Source organism: Heterodontus francisci, chromosome 14, assembly GCF_036365525.1.
Source record: "Heterodontus francisci isolate sHetFra1 chromosome 14, sHetFra1.hap1, whole genome shotgun sequence".
NCBI lineage: Eukaryota > Metazoa > Chordata > Chondrichthyes > Heterodontiformes > Heterodontidae > Heterodontus > Heterodontus francisci.
Window position 1 is genome coordinate 105,713,724 of NC_090384.1, and position 19,097 is coordinate 105,732,820.

At 41.9% G+C, this 19,097-nt stretch overlaps 1 protein-coding gene across 2 annotated transcripts in view; it reads left to right on the plus strand.

Moving 5' to 3' along the window:
- Positions 1 to 11,646: 11,646 nt before the first annotated feature.
- The window catches only part of dkk3b (dickkopf WNT signaling pathway inhibitor 3b), a 43,039-nt gene continuing 35,588 nt past the window's right edge, over positions 11,647 to 19,097 (plus strand). For both annotated transcript variants that reach the window (XM_068046690.1, XM_068046691.1), the window contains exon 1: positions 11,647 to 11,919. In XM_068046690.1, the coding sequence (XP_067902791.1) occupies positions 11,737 to 11,919 (183 nt within the window). In that variant the 5' untranslated portion in view covers positions 11,647 to 11,736. The remainder of the gene's footprint in view (positions 11,920 to 19,097) is intronic.

A 19,097-nucleotide genomic window follows, 5' to 3' on the forward strand; every position in this document is an offset into this window, starting at 1 on the left:
CTGTAATGGACCTACATTTGTCTTAGCCAAATGTTTCCTTTTTACGTACCTATAGAAGCTTTTACAGTCCGTTTTTATATGTTTTGCTAGCTTACATTCATATTCTATTCTCCCTTTATCAGTTTCTCCTTTGCTGTATTCTAAAATCCTCCCAATCCTCAGGTTTACTACTATTTCTGGCAATTTTATAGGCCTTTTCTTTTAATCTTATACAATCCTTAACTTCCTTTGTTATCCATAGTTGACTGACTTTTGGGGTTTTTGTGCCTTGAAGGAATGTATTGTTGCTGTAAACTATGTAATATTTCTTTAAAGACTATCCATTGTCTATGTACTGTCATACCTTTTAATATATTTTCCCAATCCACCTCAGCCAATTTGCCCCTCATACCTTCATAATTTACTTTGTTCAAATTTAACACCCTTAACTACCTCACTTTCAAACATAATTTAAAATTCTATCATATTACGGTCACTCGTCCCTAAATGTTCTTTTGCAACATTATTAATTAGTCCTTTCTCATTACATAAAACCAGGGAAGCAACACACCATCCTGGAGTCATGTTTACTGCCGCAGAAAGGCCTGTCTGATCCCATGATTATCGAATCCCCTATCACTATTGCTATTCCACTCTTCCTCCCTTCCTGTGCAGCTGAGCCACCCGTGGTACCACAGACATTGCCCTGGCTGCACTCCCCCGAGGAACCATCTCTCTCACCAGTATCCAAGATGGAAGCCGATTAGCAAGCAAGATAGACTCACTGCCTGCCTGCTTCTCTTAGACTGCCTGGCAGTCACCCATTCCCTCTCTGCCTGCATGCTCCTAACCTGCGGTGAGACCACCTCCCTAAACGTGCTTTCCACGTAGTCCTCTGTCTCGCGGATACACAACAGTGACTCCAGCCACCGCTCGAGTTCTGAAAGCTCAAGCTTCTGCAGCCGGTGACACCTCCTGCAGATGTGTTCATCTAGGATACATGGTGTGTCCATGTCTTCCCACATACCGCAGGATATACATTCCACTTGGCTGAGCTGACCTGCCATAACATAATTTTAAAAACTTTTTATTACAATGAGAAGTAGAATAACTTAGTTACTCATCAATCAGTTTCTTCCCCTGTATCAAAGGGAGGGGCAGCTACTGGAGGCTGAAAAAAGGGTAGGAGAAAGAAAGGAGGCCCTCCCTCACGCACCAAGCTCCCACTTTACACTCTGTGCACTGATATTTATTTTCTTCTTAATTTACAGTTCCCCTCCTTCCCAAACTCCCTCAATTACCAAACTCCCTACTTAACACTCTGTGCCCTCCAGCAGCACTCAGTACAGATAAGCAGCAGAGAGTCCCCTGAATTTATATTCTGAAAACAACGCTGTGTCAGCTCTGCTAGAGCTCTGCTACAGCTCAGAAACCAGTTTAAGCTAGCTACCTAATTAATTAGCTACAGATACTCAGAGTGTTCGTATACCCCTGTTTAAAACTGCAAGAAACCTAACTTACCTCTGAACTGAAACAGGAATTTCAATTAATCGCTACCTGTAAACAAAACAAAAACTAGTCTTGAGAGATTAACCCTTAAAATTCACTCACTTACCAAACTCCCTTCTTCACACTCAGTGCAGTGCAGTTGCTACTTTTATTCCATGAGCAACAAGTTTGCTCATAAGTCTGTTGTGTGGCACTGTATCAAATGCCTTTTGAAAGTCCATGTACACCACATCAACACTCTATGTTAATTCCTCAAAAAAACTCCAGCAAGTTTGTTAAACATGATTTTCCTTAAGAAATCCGTGCTGGCTTTCCTTAATTAACCCACATTTGTTCAGGTGACTATTAATTTTGTCCCAAATTATTTTTTCTAGAAGTTTCCCCACTACCGAAGTTAAACTGACTGGCCTGTATTTGCTGGGCTTATCTTTACACAACTTTTTTCCCATCTTTATTTTGTAACGAAAGTGCTTCTTGTTAATTTTTTTTGAGGACTTGGGTTTTAAAAGTGAAAAGGATTCCATAAATGCTGGACTTTGTTTTTTTTTTTAAAAGGTCATTGGAAGGTCTTTTGGACTTGGTTTGTAAACAACCCTTACTGGAAGTCATCTGTCTTCATACAAGTACCCAGCAGGGGCTTTTTAACCTGGGGAGGAAGTTTACAGAGAAGTGACAGGTCAAGATTTATAGGGGTCAGGAGGCTTAACTCCTGAGTTACTGTTTTTGGTTTCACTTTGGACAGTGAGTGGGGCATGGACAGTGTTTTGAAAGGAGTTTAAGAATCAACCCGCCGAGGACAAAACCCCAGCTTAGCCTTTTCCATCTCTTTGATAAGCTCTTAGAATCGAGTGTAAGAAATAGAGAAATTGATGCTGCATTTCTCCTGAAAGGCCTGCCAGAAACCCCTGCTGCCACATTTCTCTGGGAAAACCTGCCAAACTGATCTTCAACATCGCCGAAAAGAACTGTTCTAGAAAGACTCCAGTGATTGCTGTCTACACGTATTTGGGACGTCAGAATAAAGGGACAACTGACATCTTTCCACATTGTTTTCTTCTTCAAGCATTAGCAAACATTTGGCCAAAGTTTTTTTTGTCTTCTTTATGTAACAGAGCTCTAAAGAGAAAATCTCTTTCAGTTAACTGGTGCGTGTGTGTGTGAGGGGCCAACGTAAAAGGGAACTTTCATATTTCAATCTGTGTGTTAATGCTTTGCTTCCTTACTGATGAAGTTTTGTTTTATAATAAACTTATAATTTTGTTGTTTATTAAAGAAACCTGGTTGATGTATTTCATTCTGGGTTAAAAATAGAGTCGATAATTGACCGTATCGGTAACTGGGTACCCATTTAAACATATGTTGTGACCTGTGCAGAAGTAGAACTAGGAAAAACAGTGCACTCCTCCCACCTCAGTCGTAACATATAATTGGGGTCTCTGTGTGGGATAACCCAACGCTGAGTACCTACAATTGTAAGTGAGGTAATAATAATTGAAAAGAGAAAAAAACAGGTTTCTAGTGCATTTAAGTAAGGTAAACACTACCAAAATGTCTTTGTCAGTTGCTACAACAATCTTTTTTTTATTCATTCATGGGCGACGCTGACCAGGCCAGCATTTATTGCCCATCCCTAATTGCCCTTGAGAAGGTGGTGGTGAGCTGCCTTCTTGAGCCACTGCAGTCCATGTGGGGTAGGTACATCCACAGTGCTGTTAGGAAGGGAGTTCCAGGATTTTGACCCAGCGACAGTGAAGGAACGGCGATATAGTTCCAAGTCAGGATGGTGTGTGACTTGGAGGGGAACTTGCAGGTGGTGGCGTTCCCAGGTATTTGCTGCCCTTGTCCTTCTAGTTGGCAGAGGTCGCGGGGAAGGAAGTGTATCCTTGAGTGATTTGAGAAACTGAACCAAGGCTCGGCAAAAGGATTTGGCAGAATTGTTGGTGTTAGAGTTAAAACCAGGATCTAAGAAAGCAGACATAATTGCAGTAATAGCACAGCACTTGCAATTAGAAGGCAAACCACATGGACATACAGTTGAATTAGCTAAAATTCAGTTGCAGATGAGGCTGCTTGAACTTGAGAAATAAAAATATCATTGGAAAACCTTAAGCTTGAATTTTAAAGAGAAAGTGGAAGAGAAGGAAGGGAATTTGAATTTAAACAGATGGAACTAAAATGAAGTGGTGGTCTTGACTCCAGTGAAAATTTTGGTGGGATAAGATCTGACTCCAGCCCAGGACCCAGTGGAGAGCTGTTTAAAGTTGTACAAGTCCTCCCAAAATTTGAGGAAAAGGATGTAGAGGCAGTTTTCATTTCTTTTGAAAATATAGCCAGAGAGATGAAGTGGCCAAACGAAAGCTGGACACTGCTTATGCAAAGCAGGTTGAGGGGCAGAGCTCACGACATTTATGCCATGCTTCCTGATGAGGCTTCTGCAGATCAAGAGATGGCAAAAAAGGCTATTCTCGCTGCGTATGAGTTGATCCCTGAAGCTTACCGGTTGAAATTTCAGAACTTCCGGATACAGTCTGCGCAGACTTATATAGAATTTGAGAGAGTAAAGCAAATTAATTTTGATCACTGGATGTGGGGGCACTAAAGGTAGAGGCCACGTATGAGAACCTTAGGGAACTAATTCTCTTGGAAGAATTTAAAAATTCGCTCCCTCCGTTAGTAAGAACCCATGTAGAGAACTAGAAAGTTTCAACTGCCAGACAGGTAGCAGAAATCGCTGATGATTATGAGCTTGTTTATAAGCCCAAACCCTTTGTCCATCACCCCCACAAACCCGAGAAGGTTAGAAGGTGGGAGGGTGAAAGGAAGGCAAGTAAGTGGAGACAAGAAGGGACAGTTGGGAACACCCCGGGATCTCCTCCTCGGGCCTGAAAGGAAGCTGCTGAGGGTGGAATTGAAGTTCGCAAGCCGAAGTGTTGCCATTGTCACAAAGAGGGACACCTTCATGCAGAATGCTGAAAGTTGCAGGGTAAACCCATGAGACCTATTGGATGCACAATGTCAATGTAGAGAAAGGAGCCTGGACCGAGAGTACGACAGATCAGGTTGTAGCTTTGACTGCCTCTGTAAGGCCAAGTACAAAAAACGCTGAGAGTGTGGGGGACGTGAACAAGATACCTGAGAATTATAGGGAATTTAAAAGGAAAAGTAACTCCCTATCCCTGAAGTGAGGCAGGTAACCCTATAGTTGTACTTGAGGATACAGAAGCCACCCAAACTCTTTTGCTGAGAAAAGGCATAACTTTTCCACCAGAGAACATATTGAATGCCAAGGTTTTAGTGAAAGGTATTGGCAGAGAGTATATACTCATACCTTTGCATCGGGTGTACTCAGAGTGTGACCTAATATCTGGAAAGGTAACTGTAGGAGTTGTTCATAGTTTTCCAGTAGACAGAGTTGACCTACTCCTGGGGAATGATTTGGCCAGAGCGAAGGTAGTAGCTTCTCCAGCAGTCACGGAAAAACCAAGTGAAGTCAAAGAGACAGAACAGTGGCAAGAAAAGGTTCCAGGAATTTTTCTTTCATGTGCAGTGACCCAAGCAATGGCTTCCATTGTCGGTGGTAAAATTGGCACTGCAGTCGGATAGTCGAATATTTGAAACTTTCTCTGGGGATTTGGATAATCCGAAGGAAATGTTTAATAAGTCTTCTCTGCTCACAGCTCAGCAAGCCGATCCAGAGTTAAATAAAGTGGCAAAATCAGTTCTAACTGAAGCTGAGGCAAAGGGAGTTCCAGAAGGCTACTATATTAAAAATGGGATTCTGATGAGGAAGTGGAGACCTCCTCGCAGACCGAGGGATGAAGAATGGATGGTGGTTCACCAGATAGTGGCACCACCCAAGTATCGCCAGGAACTATTAAGGAAAGCCCATGAAATTCCTATAGTGGGACATGTGGGGATCCGGAAGACCCAATCACGTATAGTGTGTCGGACATTGTGTCGTTTTGTAAAACATGCCATATGTGCTAGATTGTGGGAAAACCGCAGCCTGCCATAAAACCGGCACCTCCAATTCTCATTCCAGTTTTTGGGGAACCATTAGTAGGATCTTAGTAGACTGTGTAGCACTGTTACCGAAACCAAAAGCGGGACACCAATATATACTCACTATCATGGATATGACTACTTGGTTCCCAGAGGCCATTCCCTTGAGAACAATTTATACTAAAGTAATTGTAGAGAAGTTAACCCAGTTCTTCACGAGATATGGATTACCGATTGAGATTCAGTCGGATCAAGGTTCCAATATTATGTATAAAATTTTTCAGAAAGTTATGGGTAATTTTGGTATAACACAGTTAAAGTCTTCAGTATACCACTCAGACACAGGGGGCTTTAGAAAGGTACCATCAGACCCTCAAAACAATGATCAGGGCATATTGTCATGAATATCCCCATGCTTGGGATAAAGGGCTAGAATTTATTTTGTTTGCCACTAGGGATTCACCTAATGAGTCTACAGGTTTTAGTCCTTTTGAATTAGTTTATGGACATGAGATAAGAGGTCCTCTAAATTAATTCAAGAAAGTTTTTTTTGGAACAGAGGGATAAATCTTCCATGTTAGATTATGTATCCGTGTTCCGGGACTGGCTCCCGAGAGCCTGCAAAGTGGCTCAGGAACACCTGAAAGCTTCCCAAACAACCATGAAGAAATGGGCAGACAAGCATGTCAAGACCCGAACATTTCAACCAGGGGATGAGGTGTTAGTATTACTGCCTTTACAGGGTGAACTGTTGAAAGCACAGTTCAGTGGTCCATATAAAGTGGTCAAAAGAGTTGGTAAAGTAAATTATTTGATTGACACCCAAGATCGGCAGAAAAAGAATTGGCTGAGTCATATCAATATCTTGAAACAATATCATCACCGGGAGCAGGATAAGCAAGCACAGGTATGTCAGGTAGTACGGACAGTGAAGAATGAAAGGGATAGTGAGGATGAGGCAGAAGGAAACCTAGACAATTCTGAAATTGAACCTCCTACTATCTGGTTAGCTAATACTGAATTGTTAGGGAGATTAGACATTATGCTTTCATATTTAGATGCAGAACAACGGAGAAGACCTAACAAGGCTACTCATAGCATTTAAAAGAGTCTGTAGGGATAAACCAGGATGTCCAACCTTAGCCATACATGATGTGGTTGTAGGGGAATCCTTTCCCAGAGAAACAGGCCCGGGTGAAAGCAGAAATCCAATACGTTTTGGAAAACCACCTAATTGAAGCCAGTCAAAGCAGCTGGAGTTCACCAGTGGTATTAGTGCTTAAACCTCATGATTCAACTAGATTCTGCATGGACTACAGAAACGTTAATGCAGTAACAAAGGCAGACTCCTACCTAATCCCTCGCTTTGAAGACTGTATTGACAGAGTGGGCAGTGCCACATTTCTTACAAAAATAGATTTGTTAAAGGGATACTGGCAGGTTCCTTTAACACCCCGAGCTAAAGAAATGTCAGCCTTTGTCACACCAGACAGTCTTTTCCAGTGCCATTCGGGCTAAAAAAATGCCCCAGCAACTTTTTAGAGACTGATGAACCAAGTGGTAGCCAGTGTTCCTAACTGTGTAGTTTACCTTGATGATGTGCTGGTATACAGTGCTGGCAGCGCAGTGGTTAGCACCGCAGCCTCACAGCTCCAGGGACCCGGGTTCAATTCTGGGTACTGCCTGTGCGGAGTTTGCAAGTTCTCCCTGTGACCACATGGGTTTTCGCCGGGTGCTCGGGTTTTCGCCGGGTGCTCCGGTTTCCTCCCACAGCCAAAGACTTGTAGGTGATAGGTAAATTGGCCCTAGTGTAGGTAGGTGGTAGGGAATATGGGATTACTGTAGGGTTAGTACAAATGGGTGCTAGTCGGTCGGCATAGACTCGGTGGGCCGAAGGGCCTGTTTCAGTGCTGTATCTCTAAATAATAATAATAATTTTAAAAAACAGTGACACTTGGAAGGACCACTTGAAACAAGAAGAAGCTCTGTTTAGAAAATTATAATCGGCTGATAAGTGATAAACCTTGCCAAAAGTGAATTTGCAAAAGCGGGAGTAACCTACCTTGGTCATATAGTAGGGCAAGGACAAGTGTTGCCAAGAATAGCAAACGTACAAGCTTTGTTGGAGTTCCCTATCCCGAAGACTAAGCGAGACATCATGAGCTTTTTGGGCATGTGTGGTTTCTACTGTTAAGTTTGTACCAAATTTTAGTACTATAGCTGCAGATTTGCTACAAAAAAAAAACCACGGTAATGTTGTCAGGGGAGTGCCAAACATCTTTTGAGAAGCTGAAAGCCATTTTGATTAATAAACCAGTGTTGGCTGCTCCAAATTTCACTAAGCCCTTCAAGGTAGCAATTGATGCTCGTGACCAGGGGTCGGTGCAGTCCTGTTACAAGATGTTGAATCGGGCATAGAAAGACCAGTGGGATACTTTTCCAAAAAGCTAAATCGACACCAAAAAAAATATTCAACAGTGGAAAAAGAAACCCTAGGTTTATTCCAAGCTCTTAAGCATTTTGAAGTCTATGTCTGCCACAACTACAGAGAGACACTGGTACATACTGATCCTAATTCCCTAGTCTTTGTGGAAAAATTCAAAAACCAGAATGCCAGATTATCGCTATTGAGTTTACTATTGCAACCTTTTCACTTAATGATAATTCACATTGAGGGAAAAAATAATGTAATTGCAGATGCTTTGTCTAGAATCTAACTTTGCTTTGAGCTATTTGAGTGCAAAGATGGTACAAAGCAGAACTGTATTAGCTATGGGTAAAGAGTGTGTGAATGTGTTTTAATGTTTTTCATCCTCTGTTTTTTTTCCATACTTTGTAATGAAAAGTATTTGAAAATGGCATTCCATTCCTCCATGGATGAAGTGTTATGGAAGTCCTTCCATTTTTTGAGGGCTTTTTTATTTATTTAATTTTTATTTTTTGAGCTATAAAACTGAAAAGAATTCCACACATGGTGGACTTTGTGTTTTTTTTTTTTAAAAGAGTTCATCAGAAGGTCTTTTGGACTTGGTTTGTAAACAACCCTTACTGGAAGTCATCTGTCTTCATACAAGTACCCAGCAGGGGCTTTTTGACCTAGGGAGGATGTTTACAGAGAAGTGACAGGTCAAGATTTATAGGGGTCAGGAGGCTTAACTCTTGAGATATTGTTTTTGGTTTCACTTTGGACAGTGAGTGGGATATGGACAGTGTTAAAACCAACCTGCCGAGGACAAAATCCCAGCTCAGCTTTTTCCATCTTTTTGAGAAGCTCTTAGAAGCGAGTGCAAGAAATAGAGAAATTGGTGCTGCATTTCTCCTGGAAAACTTGCCAAACTGATCTTCAACGTCACCTAAAAAGAATTGTTCTAGAAAGATCCCAGTGACAGCCGTCTACGTGTATTTGGGACGCTAGAATAAAGGGACAACTGACATCTTTCCACATCTTTTTTTTCTTCAAGAATTAACAAGTATTTGGTCAAAGTATTCTTTTTTGTCACAGAGCTCTAAAGAGAAAATCTCTATTTTTCGGTTAACCAGCGTGTGTGTGTGTGAGAGAGAGGGGCTAAGGTAAAAGGGAACTTTCATATTTCAATCTGTGTGTTAATGCTTTGCTTCATTACTGGCTAAGTCTTGTTTTATAATAAACTGATAATTTTGTTGTTTATTAAACAATCCTGGTTGGTATGTTTTATTCTGGGATAAAAATAGAGTCTATGATTGGCTGTATCGGTAACAGTGTAAACATTTAAATATATGTTGTGACCTGTGGAGAAGTGGAACTAGGAAAAACAGTGCACTCCTCCCACTTCAGTTGTAGCAATTTTTTAAAGTCATCCTTTGTTTGTTTCTAAAAATTTCCCAATCCTCTGGCCTACCACTAATCTTCGCAACATTCAAATTTTGTTTCCAAGCATCTTGAGACATTGTTAACTCTGTTAAATGTGCTATAGAAATGCAGGTTGTTGTTGACTGCTGGGCTGGTTGGAGATTGATTATTCTGTTTAAATAAGATCAATTGAAGTAGGAAGTAGCACTGTTTGTTACACTACAATTGATGTTCACATAATGTTTGAACTAAGGGGCACTGATAGTATCTGAACATTATGGAATAAAGCAGTTTACAATTTGATCGACACTTTCCTGGTCCAGTTTAACTCAGTCTTTCTCTGAAGAGATTTAGGAAATTCAATTAAAAATAAAAATGATATACAATTCAGATCATAAAGAGATGTTATTGGCCTGGACTTTGCGGTGATAATGACAGTGAAAATGTCACCATTCGCTGTTATTACTCCATTGAAACTGACAGCAACTTCAGGAATCTGAGAGATCCACAAGTTATTAGTAGTGATTCTATGTTCCTAATGAGGCTGCACTGTTAAAATCCTGCCAGACTGCAATCCCTAAGCAATCAGTGAATTGATGACATTTTCCACTCTGTTACTCTCATTATAAAAACCCTTGAAAAAGTTACACCTCCTCTACATTACCACAAACTGGGAGCAGTTCACTGCAAATTCTCTGCATATTACTTACAAACTACTTAAACTCTGCATATTTCAAATTACTTACACTGTCTATTACTTACAAACTGCATATTACTTACAAATTATGGTGTATTACTTACAAACTCTGCATATTACAAATTCTGCATATTACAAATTACTACACTATATTACTTAGAAACTCTGCATATTAATTACAAATGAATTACACTGCATATTACTTTCAAATTACTTACAAAACTGTATATTACATACACACTCTCCTTCATATTACTACAAACTCTGCATATTACTTACAAATTACTTACAAACTCTATATTACATACACACTCTCCTTCATATTACTTCAAACTCTGTATATTACAAACTCTGCATATTACTTACAAATTACTTACAAACTCTATATTACATACAAACTCTCCTTCATATTACTTCAAACTCTGTATATTACAAACTCTGCATATTACAAACTCTGCATATTACATACAAACTCTATATTACATACACACTCTATATTACATACACACTCTCCTTCATATTACTTCAAACTCTGCATATTACAAACTCTGCATATTACTTACAAATTACTTACAAACTCTATATTACATACACACTCTCCTTCATATTACTTCAAACTCTGCATATTACAAACTCTGCATATTACTTACAAATTACTTACAAACTCTATATTACATACACACTCTCCTTCATATTACTTCAAACTCTGCATATTACAAACTCTGCATATTACTTACAAATTACTTACAAACTCTATATTACATACAAACTCTCCTTCATATTACTTCAAACTCTGTATATTACAAACTCTGCATATTACTTAATTACTTACAAACTCTATATTACATACACACTCTCCTTCATATTACTTCAAACTCTGCATATTACAAACTCTGCATATTACTTACAAATTACTTACAAACTCTATATTACATACACACTCTCCTTCATATTACTTCAAACTCTGCATATTACAAACTCTGCATATTACTTACAAATTACTTACAAACTCTATATTACATACACACTCTCCTTCATATTACTTCAAACTCTGCATATTACAAACTCTGCATATTACTTACAAATTACTTACAAACTCTATATTACATACACACTCTCCTTCATATTACTTCAAACTCTGCATATTACAAACTCTGCATATTACTTACAAATTACTTACAAACTCTATATTACATACACACTCTCCTTCATATTACTTCAAACTCTGCATATTACTTACAAATTACTTACAAACTCTATATTACATACACACTCTCCTTCATATTACTACAAACTCTGCATATTACTTACAAATTACTTACAAACTCTATATTACATACACACTCTCCTTCATATTACTTCAAACTCTGTATATTACAAACTCTGCATATTACTTACAAATTACTTGCAAACTCTGCATATTACACATAAACTCTCTAAACTTTACAGCAAACTTTTCTCCAGGAAAAGTTTCGCCGCCTCACACCTCCTGGCGCGGGAGACACGCGGATTCCCGGGCGGAGCCGCCGATTGGCCGAGCCCAGAGGGGGCGGGGCTGGACCCGGAAGCAGGCGGAGCCGCCGATTGGCGGAGCCCAGCGGGGGCGGAGCTGGACCCGGAAGCGCGTGTCTCCCGGAGCCCCAGGAGTGGGGAGGGTTCGGAGGTTGTAGTCACGGAGGGGATTGTGCGGTGGCGGAGTTTGCATCCTCACCCTGCAGTAATGCAGAGCTTCTTCCCCGTCCTCCTGCTCGCCCTGGCCGGCTCCAGCCCCGCTTTGCGCACCCGGCTGCCTCGGGAAGATGCTGCAGGGAAGCTGGAGCCGGCGAGTCTCCGGGAGATGTTCCAGGAGTTGGAGGAGCTGATGGAGGATACCCAGCTGAAGTTGCAAGGAGCAGCTCGGCAGGTAAACGGCCTCATTTCAGCTATACATCAAATGCACCCTTTACCAGGGCAATGCTGCCCGTGTATTCTGTCATTGCCGAATTTATAGATATTTGCAGTTTCTAAATTACATTGTGTTACAATCCATTAGCTACATAAAGCAGTCCTGACTGCATTGAGATATATGTGAGATATCATTGCAACTGAACTAAGTTGCAAAATGTGATCTTCATTTTACATGAAGAAGGAAAGGAATGGAACCAATTGTCCAATGTGTATTTACATCCCAGGTTTTAATTGTCAAATTCATCTTTTTGGTAATAAGTTCGCAGTAAAAGATCTGCAACAAGAAACCCAGTGCAGTTTAAAGTGGGGGAATTCTATCTCACTATTTGTTTTGCCCTCTGCTCACTTTATATCTTTGGCTTTCTCCGAAACAAGTTTACTCAATTCTGTGTGTATGGATTGTAGCCATAAAGACGGGGCTAAAGTCGGGGCGAGTCGAAGAAACTTAGTAGTTGGCAGGAAAAAAGACAGAAGCGCAAGGGGAGAGCCAACTGTGTAACAGCCCCGACAACCAATTTTATCTGCAGCACCTGTGGAAGAGTCTATCACTCTAGAATTGGCCTTTATAGCCACTCCAGGCGCTGCTTCACAAACCACTGACCACCTCCAGGCGCTTACCCATTGTCTCTCGAGATAAGGAGGCCAAAGAAGGATTGTAGAGAGAAGGGGGATTCATGCAAGGATTTGGGAAGCAGTTGGGTTAACTCGAAAGAGTAAGATTTTCCCCCCTCTTTTTGGTTTTGGTATCTTTCCAGCTGGTGTTATCCCGAATCCTCTTAAATCCTCCGAAGTTTCTTTTAAACAAGTTTGATTATCTATTGGACTTACTCGAAGCCAGGAAATGCTTTAACAAGGAGAGTTGTATTGTTGGCATTCTGAGTGAATGAGATTAGTTATTTAAAACCTAATCTTGAAAGTGTAGTTCGTTGTCTGAAAAAAGGAAAGATGTCTTAAGATTAATGTACAAATGCTGTGTGTGTTGATGTGGACCAGCTCTTTATCCTCCTGTTCAAATACCTCCATTGGTTCACCCCCTCCCTACAACCCTCTGAGATCTCTGCACTCGTCCAATTCTGGCCTCTTGGGCATTCCTCATTTTCGCTGCTCTGCCCTGGGTGGCTGTGCCTTCAGCTGTCTCAGTCCTAACCTCTGGAATTCCCTCTCCAAGCCTCTTCCACCTCCTTTAAGATGCTGCTTAAAACCAACCTCTTTGACCAAGCTTCTGGTCACCTGTCCTAATATCTCTTTATGTTGCTCAGTGTTATAATTTGTTTAACATTCTTGTGAAACGCCTTGGGATCTTTTACTATATTAAAAGCACTATATAAATTCAAGTTGTTGTTGAAACTGATTTCAAATGGTAAGGATGCCATGGTGTCACCTGTAGCTGAGTGGGTAGCACCCTCTCCTCAGAAGGTCCGGGCCCACTCCACAGAGACTTGAATATGCAAACTCGAGGCTGACACTTTAGCACCAAGCCACTTTAGGAGATATTGGGTGACAGGTAAATAAAAGGATGAGATATTTAGGGAAGGAATTCCAGAGCTTGGGACCTGAGCAGCTGAATGTATGGGTGCCGATGGTGCAGCGCTGGAAATCGGAGATGTTGCAGAGACCAGAATTGGAAAAACGTGGAGGTGTTGGAGGAAGTTACTGAGAGATTTCAGTAATCATGATCTTTGTTCCTGCTCATTATTCCACTATTAACACACTCTCTCTGGACTAATGCTTTGTCTTTCAACACGAGCATTAACACACTCTTTGCCTTTGTGCCCGGACAGCTTTGTTATTTACTGCGCTCTGTCCTATCACACACCTCCCCTTTTGTTCTCTTTCCCACCATTTCCCCCTCTCCACCCCACCCCCTTCACTTGCTTAAAACCTATTACATTTCTAATATCTGCCAGTTCTGATGAAGGGTCACTGACCTGAAACATTAACTCTGTTTCTCTCTCCACCGATGCTGCCAGACCTGCTGAGTATTTCCAGCGCTTTCTGTTTTTATTACCTTTGTACCTGTGTTTTGTGCAACTGTTTCTTAAAAACCCCAAATTCTTGGGAGTTTTAATATTGATCTTTTGAACTTGCTTTTAAACTTACAAATAATTCTAGATATTTTTGAACTGGGCATTAGAAATGATTAACAAGAGTAGGAGTCATTAAAAGTGACGTCCAACATCCTGTCTCAGTTGACTGTTACATTTACTTACAGAAGGTGATACTAAAGTTCTAGATCGATGTAATTACTTATAGTTGAATCAAATGATGAAATTCTAGCTGCATTTCAAGTTGAATGAAATGCTGCAGTTACAAAGTGCAGATTAAGTTGTCATTTTGAAATAATGATACAGTGTACCTGTCTGCGGTGAGCATTGGCTGTCAGCTCGGACCATAATTTTAGCGAGAGGTTAAAATCAGTGTCGCTGTCTACCTTTTCATGATTCCTGTAAACGTAATTCATTCACAGACACGTGTCACTGTATCACAGAACTGATTTGTTTCTCTAATGCAAAGTAATTTCCACATAGAGAAGTGTGAGGTGGTGTATTTTTGGTAGGAGAAATGGGAAGGCAATGTACTCCTTGGAAAATAAGGGTCTGAATGGAATAGAGGAGCAGGGGGATTGGGTGGGGGGGGGTTACAGATACACAAGTCACTAAACAATAAGGCCATAAAAAATGAACAAAGCACTTGGGGTTTATTTCTAGAGGAATAGAATTAAAAAGCAGGGATGTTATGTTAAACCTGTTTAGAACCTTGGTTAGACTTCACTTGGAGCACTGTGCACAGTTCTGTTCTCCATATTACGAAAACAGCATAAATACACTGGAGAAGGTGTTAAAAAAAAAATTACAGGGATGATCGTGGAATTGAGAAGTTATACCTATCAGGAACAACTGAACAGGCTGGGCTCTTTCAAAAATAGAAGTCTTGAGGGCAGAACTAATAGAGGTCTTTAAAGGTTAACATAGAGGAGATGTTGCCAATTTTTTTATTCTTCCGCAGGATGGGGGCATCACTGGCTAGGCTGTTAGTAAGGGAGTTCCAGGATTTTGACCCAGCGACAGTGAAGGAATGGCAATATAGTTCCAAGTCAGGATGGTGTGTGACTTGGAAAGGGACTTGCAGGGGTGGCGTTCCCATGCTGTCCTTGTCCTTCTAGTGTAAAGGTCGTGGGTTTGGAAGGTGCTGTTGAAGGAGCCTTGGTGAGTTGCTGCAGTGCATCTTGTAGATGGTACACACTGCTGCCACTGTGCGTCAGTGGTGGAGGGCTGCTTTATCCTGGATGGTGTCAAGCTTCTTGAGTGTTGTTGGAGCTGCACTCATCCAGGCAAGTGGAGAGTATTCCATCACACTCCTGACTTGTGCCTTGCAGATGGTGGACAGGCTTTGCGGAGTCAGGAGGTGAGTTATTCACCACGGGATTCCCAGCCTCTGACCTGCTCTTTTAGCCAGATATTTATTTGGCTACTCCAGTTCAGTTTCTGGTCAATGGTAACCCCCAGGATCTTGATAGTGGGGGATTCAGCGATGGTAATGCCATTGAATGTCAAGGGGAGATGGTTAGATTCTCTCTTGTTAGAGATGGTCATTGCCTGGCACTTTTTTGGCACGATAACTTGCCACTTATAAGCCCAAGCCTGAATGTTGTGCAGGTCTTGCTGCATTTGTACACGGACTGCCTCAGTATATGAGGAGTTGCGAATGGTGCTGAACATTGTGCAATCATCAGCGAACATCCCCACATCTGACCTTATGATTGAGGGAAGGTCATTGATGAAGCAGCTGAGCTCCTGCAGTGATGTTCTGGGATTGAGACGATTGACCTCTAACAACCAGAACCATCTTTCCCTGCGCTAGGTATGACTCCAACCAGTGGAGAGTTTTTCCCCTGATTCCCATTGACTCCAGTTTTGCTCGGGCCATTTGATACCATACTCGGTCGAATGATGCCTTGATGACGAGGGCAGTCACTCTCACCTCACTTGTGAGGGGAGCCCAGAACAAGGTGCCATCATATTCGTGTACACTAATAAATCCAATCGGGAGTTCAGGAGAAACTTCTTCACCCAGACAGTGGTGAGAATGTGGAACTCGCTATCACAGGGAGTGGTTGAGGTGAATAGTATCGATGTATTTAAGGGGAAACTGGATAAACACACGAGGGCGAAAGGAATAGAAGGATATGCTGATGGGGTGAGAAGAAGAGGGGTGGGAGGAGGCTCGTGTGGAGCAGATGGACCGAATGGCCTGTTTCTGTGCCATGAATATCGTGTAACAGCTATAGTCATTTTTGAGCATTGGTTTTAAAACTGAATGAACTGTTATTAAATGTATAATGGAACAGGAGGTGGAAAAAGTTAACCCAACTTGCGTCAGTCAGGAATGTTCATGTATACAAAGAGACATCTTTTCAACAGAGGACTTGCTGAAACTCCAGGCAGCAAGCCAGAATATTCTGGAAGAAATTTCACACCACAGGGGACCAGGGTGAAGTGTAAACATAGCTCACCGTCTATATTTCATTAAGCTGTTCAACGTAGAGATGATGCTTGAAATGGAAAAAGAGAGAACTTGCATTTATATAGCACCTTGCAGATCATCACATCCCCAAAGCACTTTACAGCCAATGAAGTACTTTTTGAAGTGTTGTAATTTAGGCAAGTACAGCAAGATCCCACAAACAGCAGTGAGATAATGACCACGCAATCTGTTTGTGATGTTGGTTAAGGGATAAATATTGGTCAGGACAGCGGGGAGAGATCTCTTACTCTTCAAAACAGTGCCATGAGATCTTTTACCTCCACCTTTGGGGTTTCTGTGTATCGATGTGTAGGCTCTTGGAGATGAGGTCTGATGTGCTATCCACCCTTTCCTGTGCCCCATCCCCTTTTTTCCTTCGACCCTTCCCCCTCGCCCAATCCCTTACTGCTCGCTGACTGCTTTAGTTCATTACATTTACACAGAAGGAAGATGTTGTTGTATTCCACTTGAAATACAGCTTGACAGGGTGAGACAGGTTAGTTGCTAAACATTGCAACTGTCCTCCAGATCCTAGACTACCGACAGACAACAACATGAGAGATCCACTAGTCTCTTGATTTAAAAATCAAAAGCGTTTTTTCACCTTTAACTGTATTGAGGTAGTAAGTGAGTACTTTGCATCTGTCTTTAGTAAGAAGAAGATGCTGCCCAAGTCATAGTGAAATAGGTCATTAAGACACTGGTTGGGCTAAAAATTGACAGAGGAGATATTAGATAGGCTGCACTTAAAGTTGATAAGTCACCAGGACCAGACGCGATACATCAGAGGATACTGAGGGAAGTATGGGTGAAAATTGCAGAGGCACTGGCCATAATTTTCCAATCCTCCTGAGATACAGGGGTGGTGCCAGAGGACTGGAGAATTGCAAATGTTACATCCTTGTTCAAAAAAGGCTATAAGGATAAACCCAGCAACTACAGGCCAGTCAGTTTAACCTTGGTGGTGGGAAAGCTTTTAGAAACAATAATCTGGGACAAAATTAACAGTCACTTGGACAAATGTGGATTAATTAAGGAAAGCCAGCATGGATTTGTTGAGAGCAAATTGTGTTTAACGAAACTGAAAGTGTTTTTTGATGAGGTAAGAGAGGGCTGATGAGGGTTGATGTGTTGTACATGAACGTTCAAAAGGCGTTTTAGGGCGGCGCAGTGGTTAGCACCGCAGCCTCACAGCTCCAGCGACCCGGGTTCAATTCTGGTTACTGCCTGTGTGGAGTTTGCAAGTTCTCCCTGTGTCTGCGTGGGTTTCCTCCGGGTGCTCCGGTTTCCTCCCACATGCCAAAGACTTGCAGGTTGATAGGTAAATTGGCCATTATAAATTGCCCCTAGTATAGGTAGGTGGTAGGGAAATATAGGGACAGGTGGGGATGTGGTAGGAATATGGAATTAGTGCAGGATTAGTTTAAATGGGTGGTTGATGGTCGGCACAGACTCGGTGGGCCGAAGGGCCTGTTTCAGTGCTGTATCTCTGAACAGAACTAATAACAGCTTGTCAGCAAAGTTGAAGCCTATGGAATAAATGGGACAGTGGCAGCATGGGTACAAAGTTGTTTGAGTGACAAGAAACAGGGTGTAGTGGTGAATGGTTGTTTTGCAGATTGGAGGAAGGTATACTGTGGGGTTCCCTAGGGGTCGGTGTTAGGATCCCTGTTTTTCTTAATATATATTAATGAGCTAGACTTGGGGTGTGCAGGACACAATTACACAATTTGCAGATGACACACAACTTGGAAGTGTGATAAACTGTGAAGAGGTTAGTGATAGATGTCAAGAGGACAGAGACAGGTTGGTGGAATGGGCAGACATGTGGCAGATGAAATTTAATGCAGAGAAGCGTGAAGTGATTCAGTTTGGTAGAAAGAACAAGGAGAGGCAATATAAATTAAAGGTTACAATTCTAAAGGGGGTGCAGGAGCAGAGGGACCAGGGAGTATATCTGCACAAATCAATGAAGGTGGCAGGGCAGGTTGAGAAAGCAGTTAATAAAGCATATGGGATCCTGGGCTTTGTAAATAGGGGCATAGAGTACAAGAACAAGGAAGTTATGATAAACCTGGATAAAACACTGGTTCGGCCTCAGCTGGAATATTGTGTTCAGTTCTGGGCACCACCACCTTCTTTGGCCCCCCTTATCTCGAGAGACAATGGGTAAGTGCCTAGAGGTGGTCAGTGGTTTGTGAAGCAGCGCCTGGAGTGGCTATAAAGGCCAATTTTAGAGTGACAGACTCTTCCACAGGTGCTGCAGATAAAATTGGTTGTCGGGGCTGTTACACAGTTGGCTCTCTCCTTGCGCTTCTGTCTTTTTTCCTGCCAACTGCTAAGTCTCTTCACATCGCCACACTTTAGCCCTGCCTTTATGACTGCCCGCCAGCTCTGGCGATCGCTGGCAACTGACTCCCACGACTTGTGATCAATATCACAGGACTTCATGTCGCGTTTGCAGACGTCTTGAAAGTGGAGACATAGACGGCCGGTGGGTCTGATACCAGTGGCGAGCTCGCTGTACAATATGTCCTTGGGGATCCTGCCATCTTCCATGCGGCTCACATGGCTAAGCCATCTCAAGCACCGCTGACTCAGTAGGGTGTA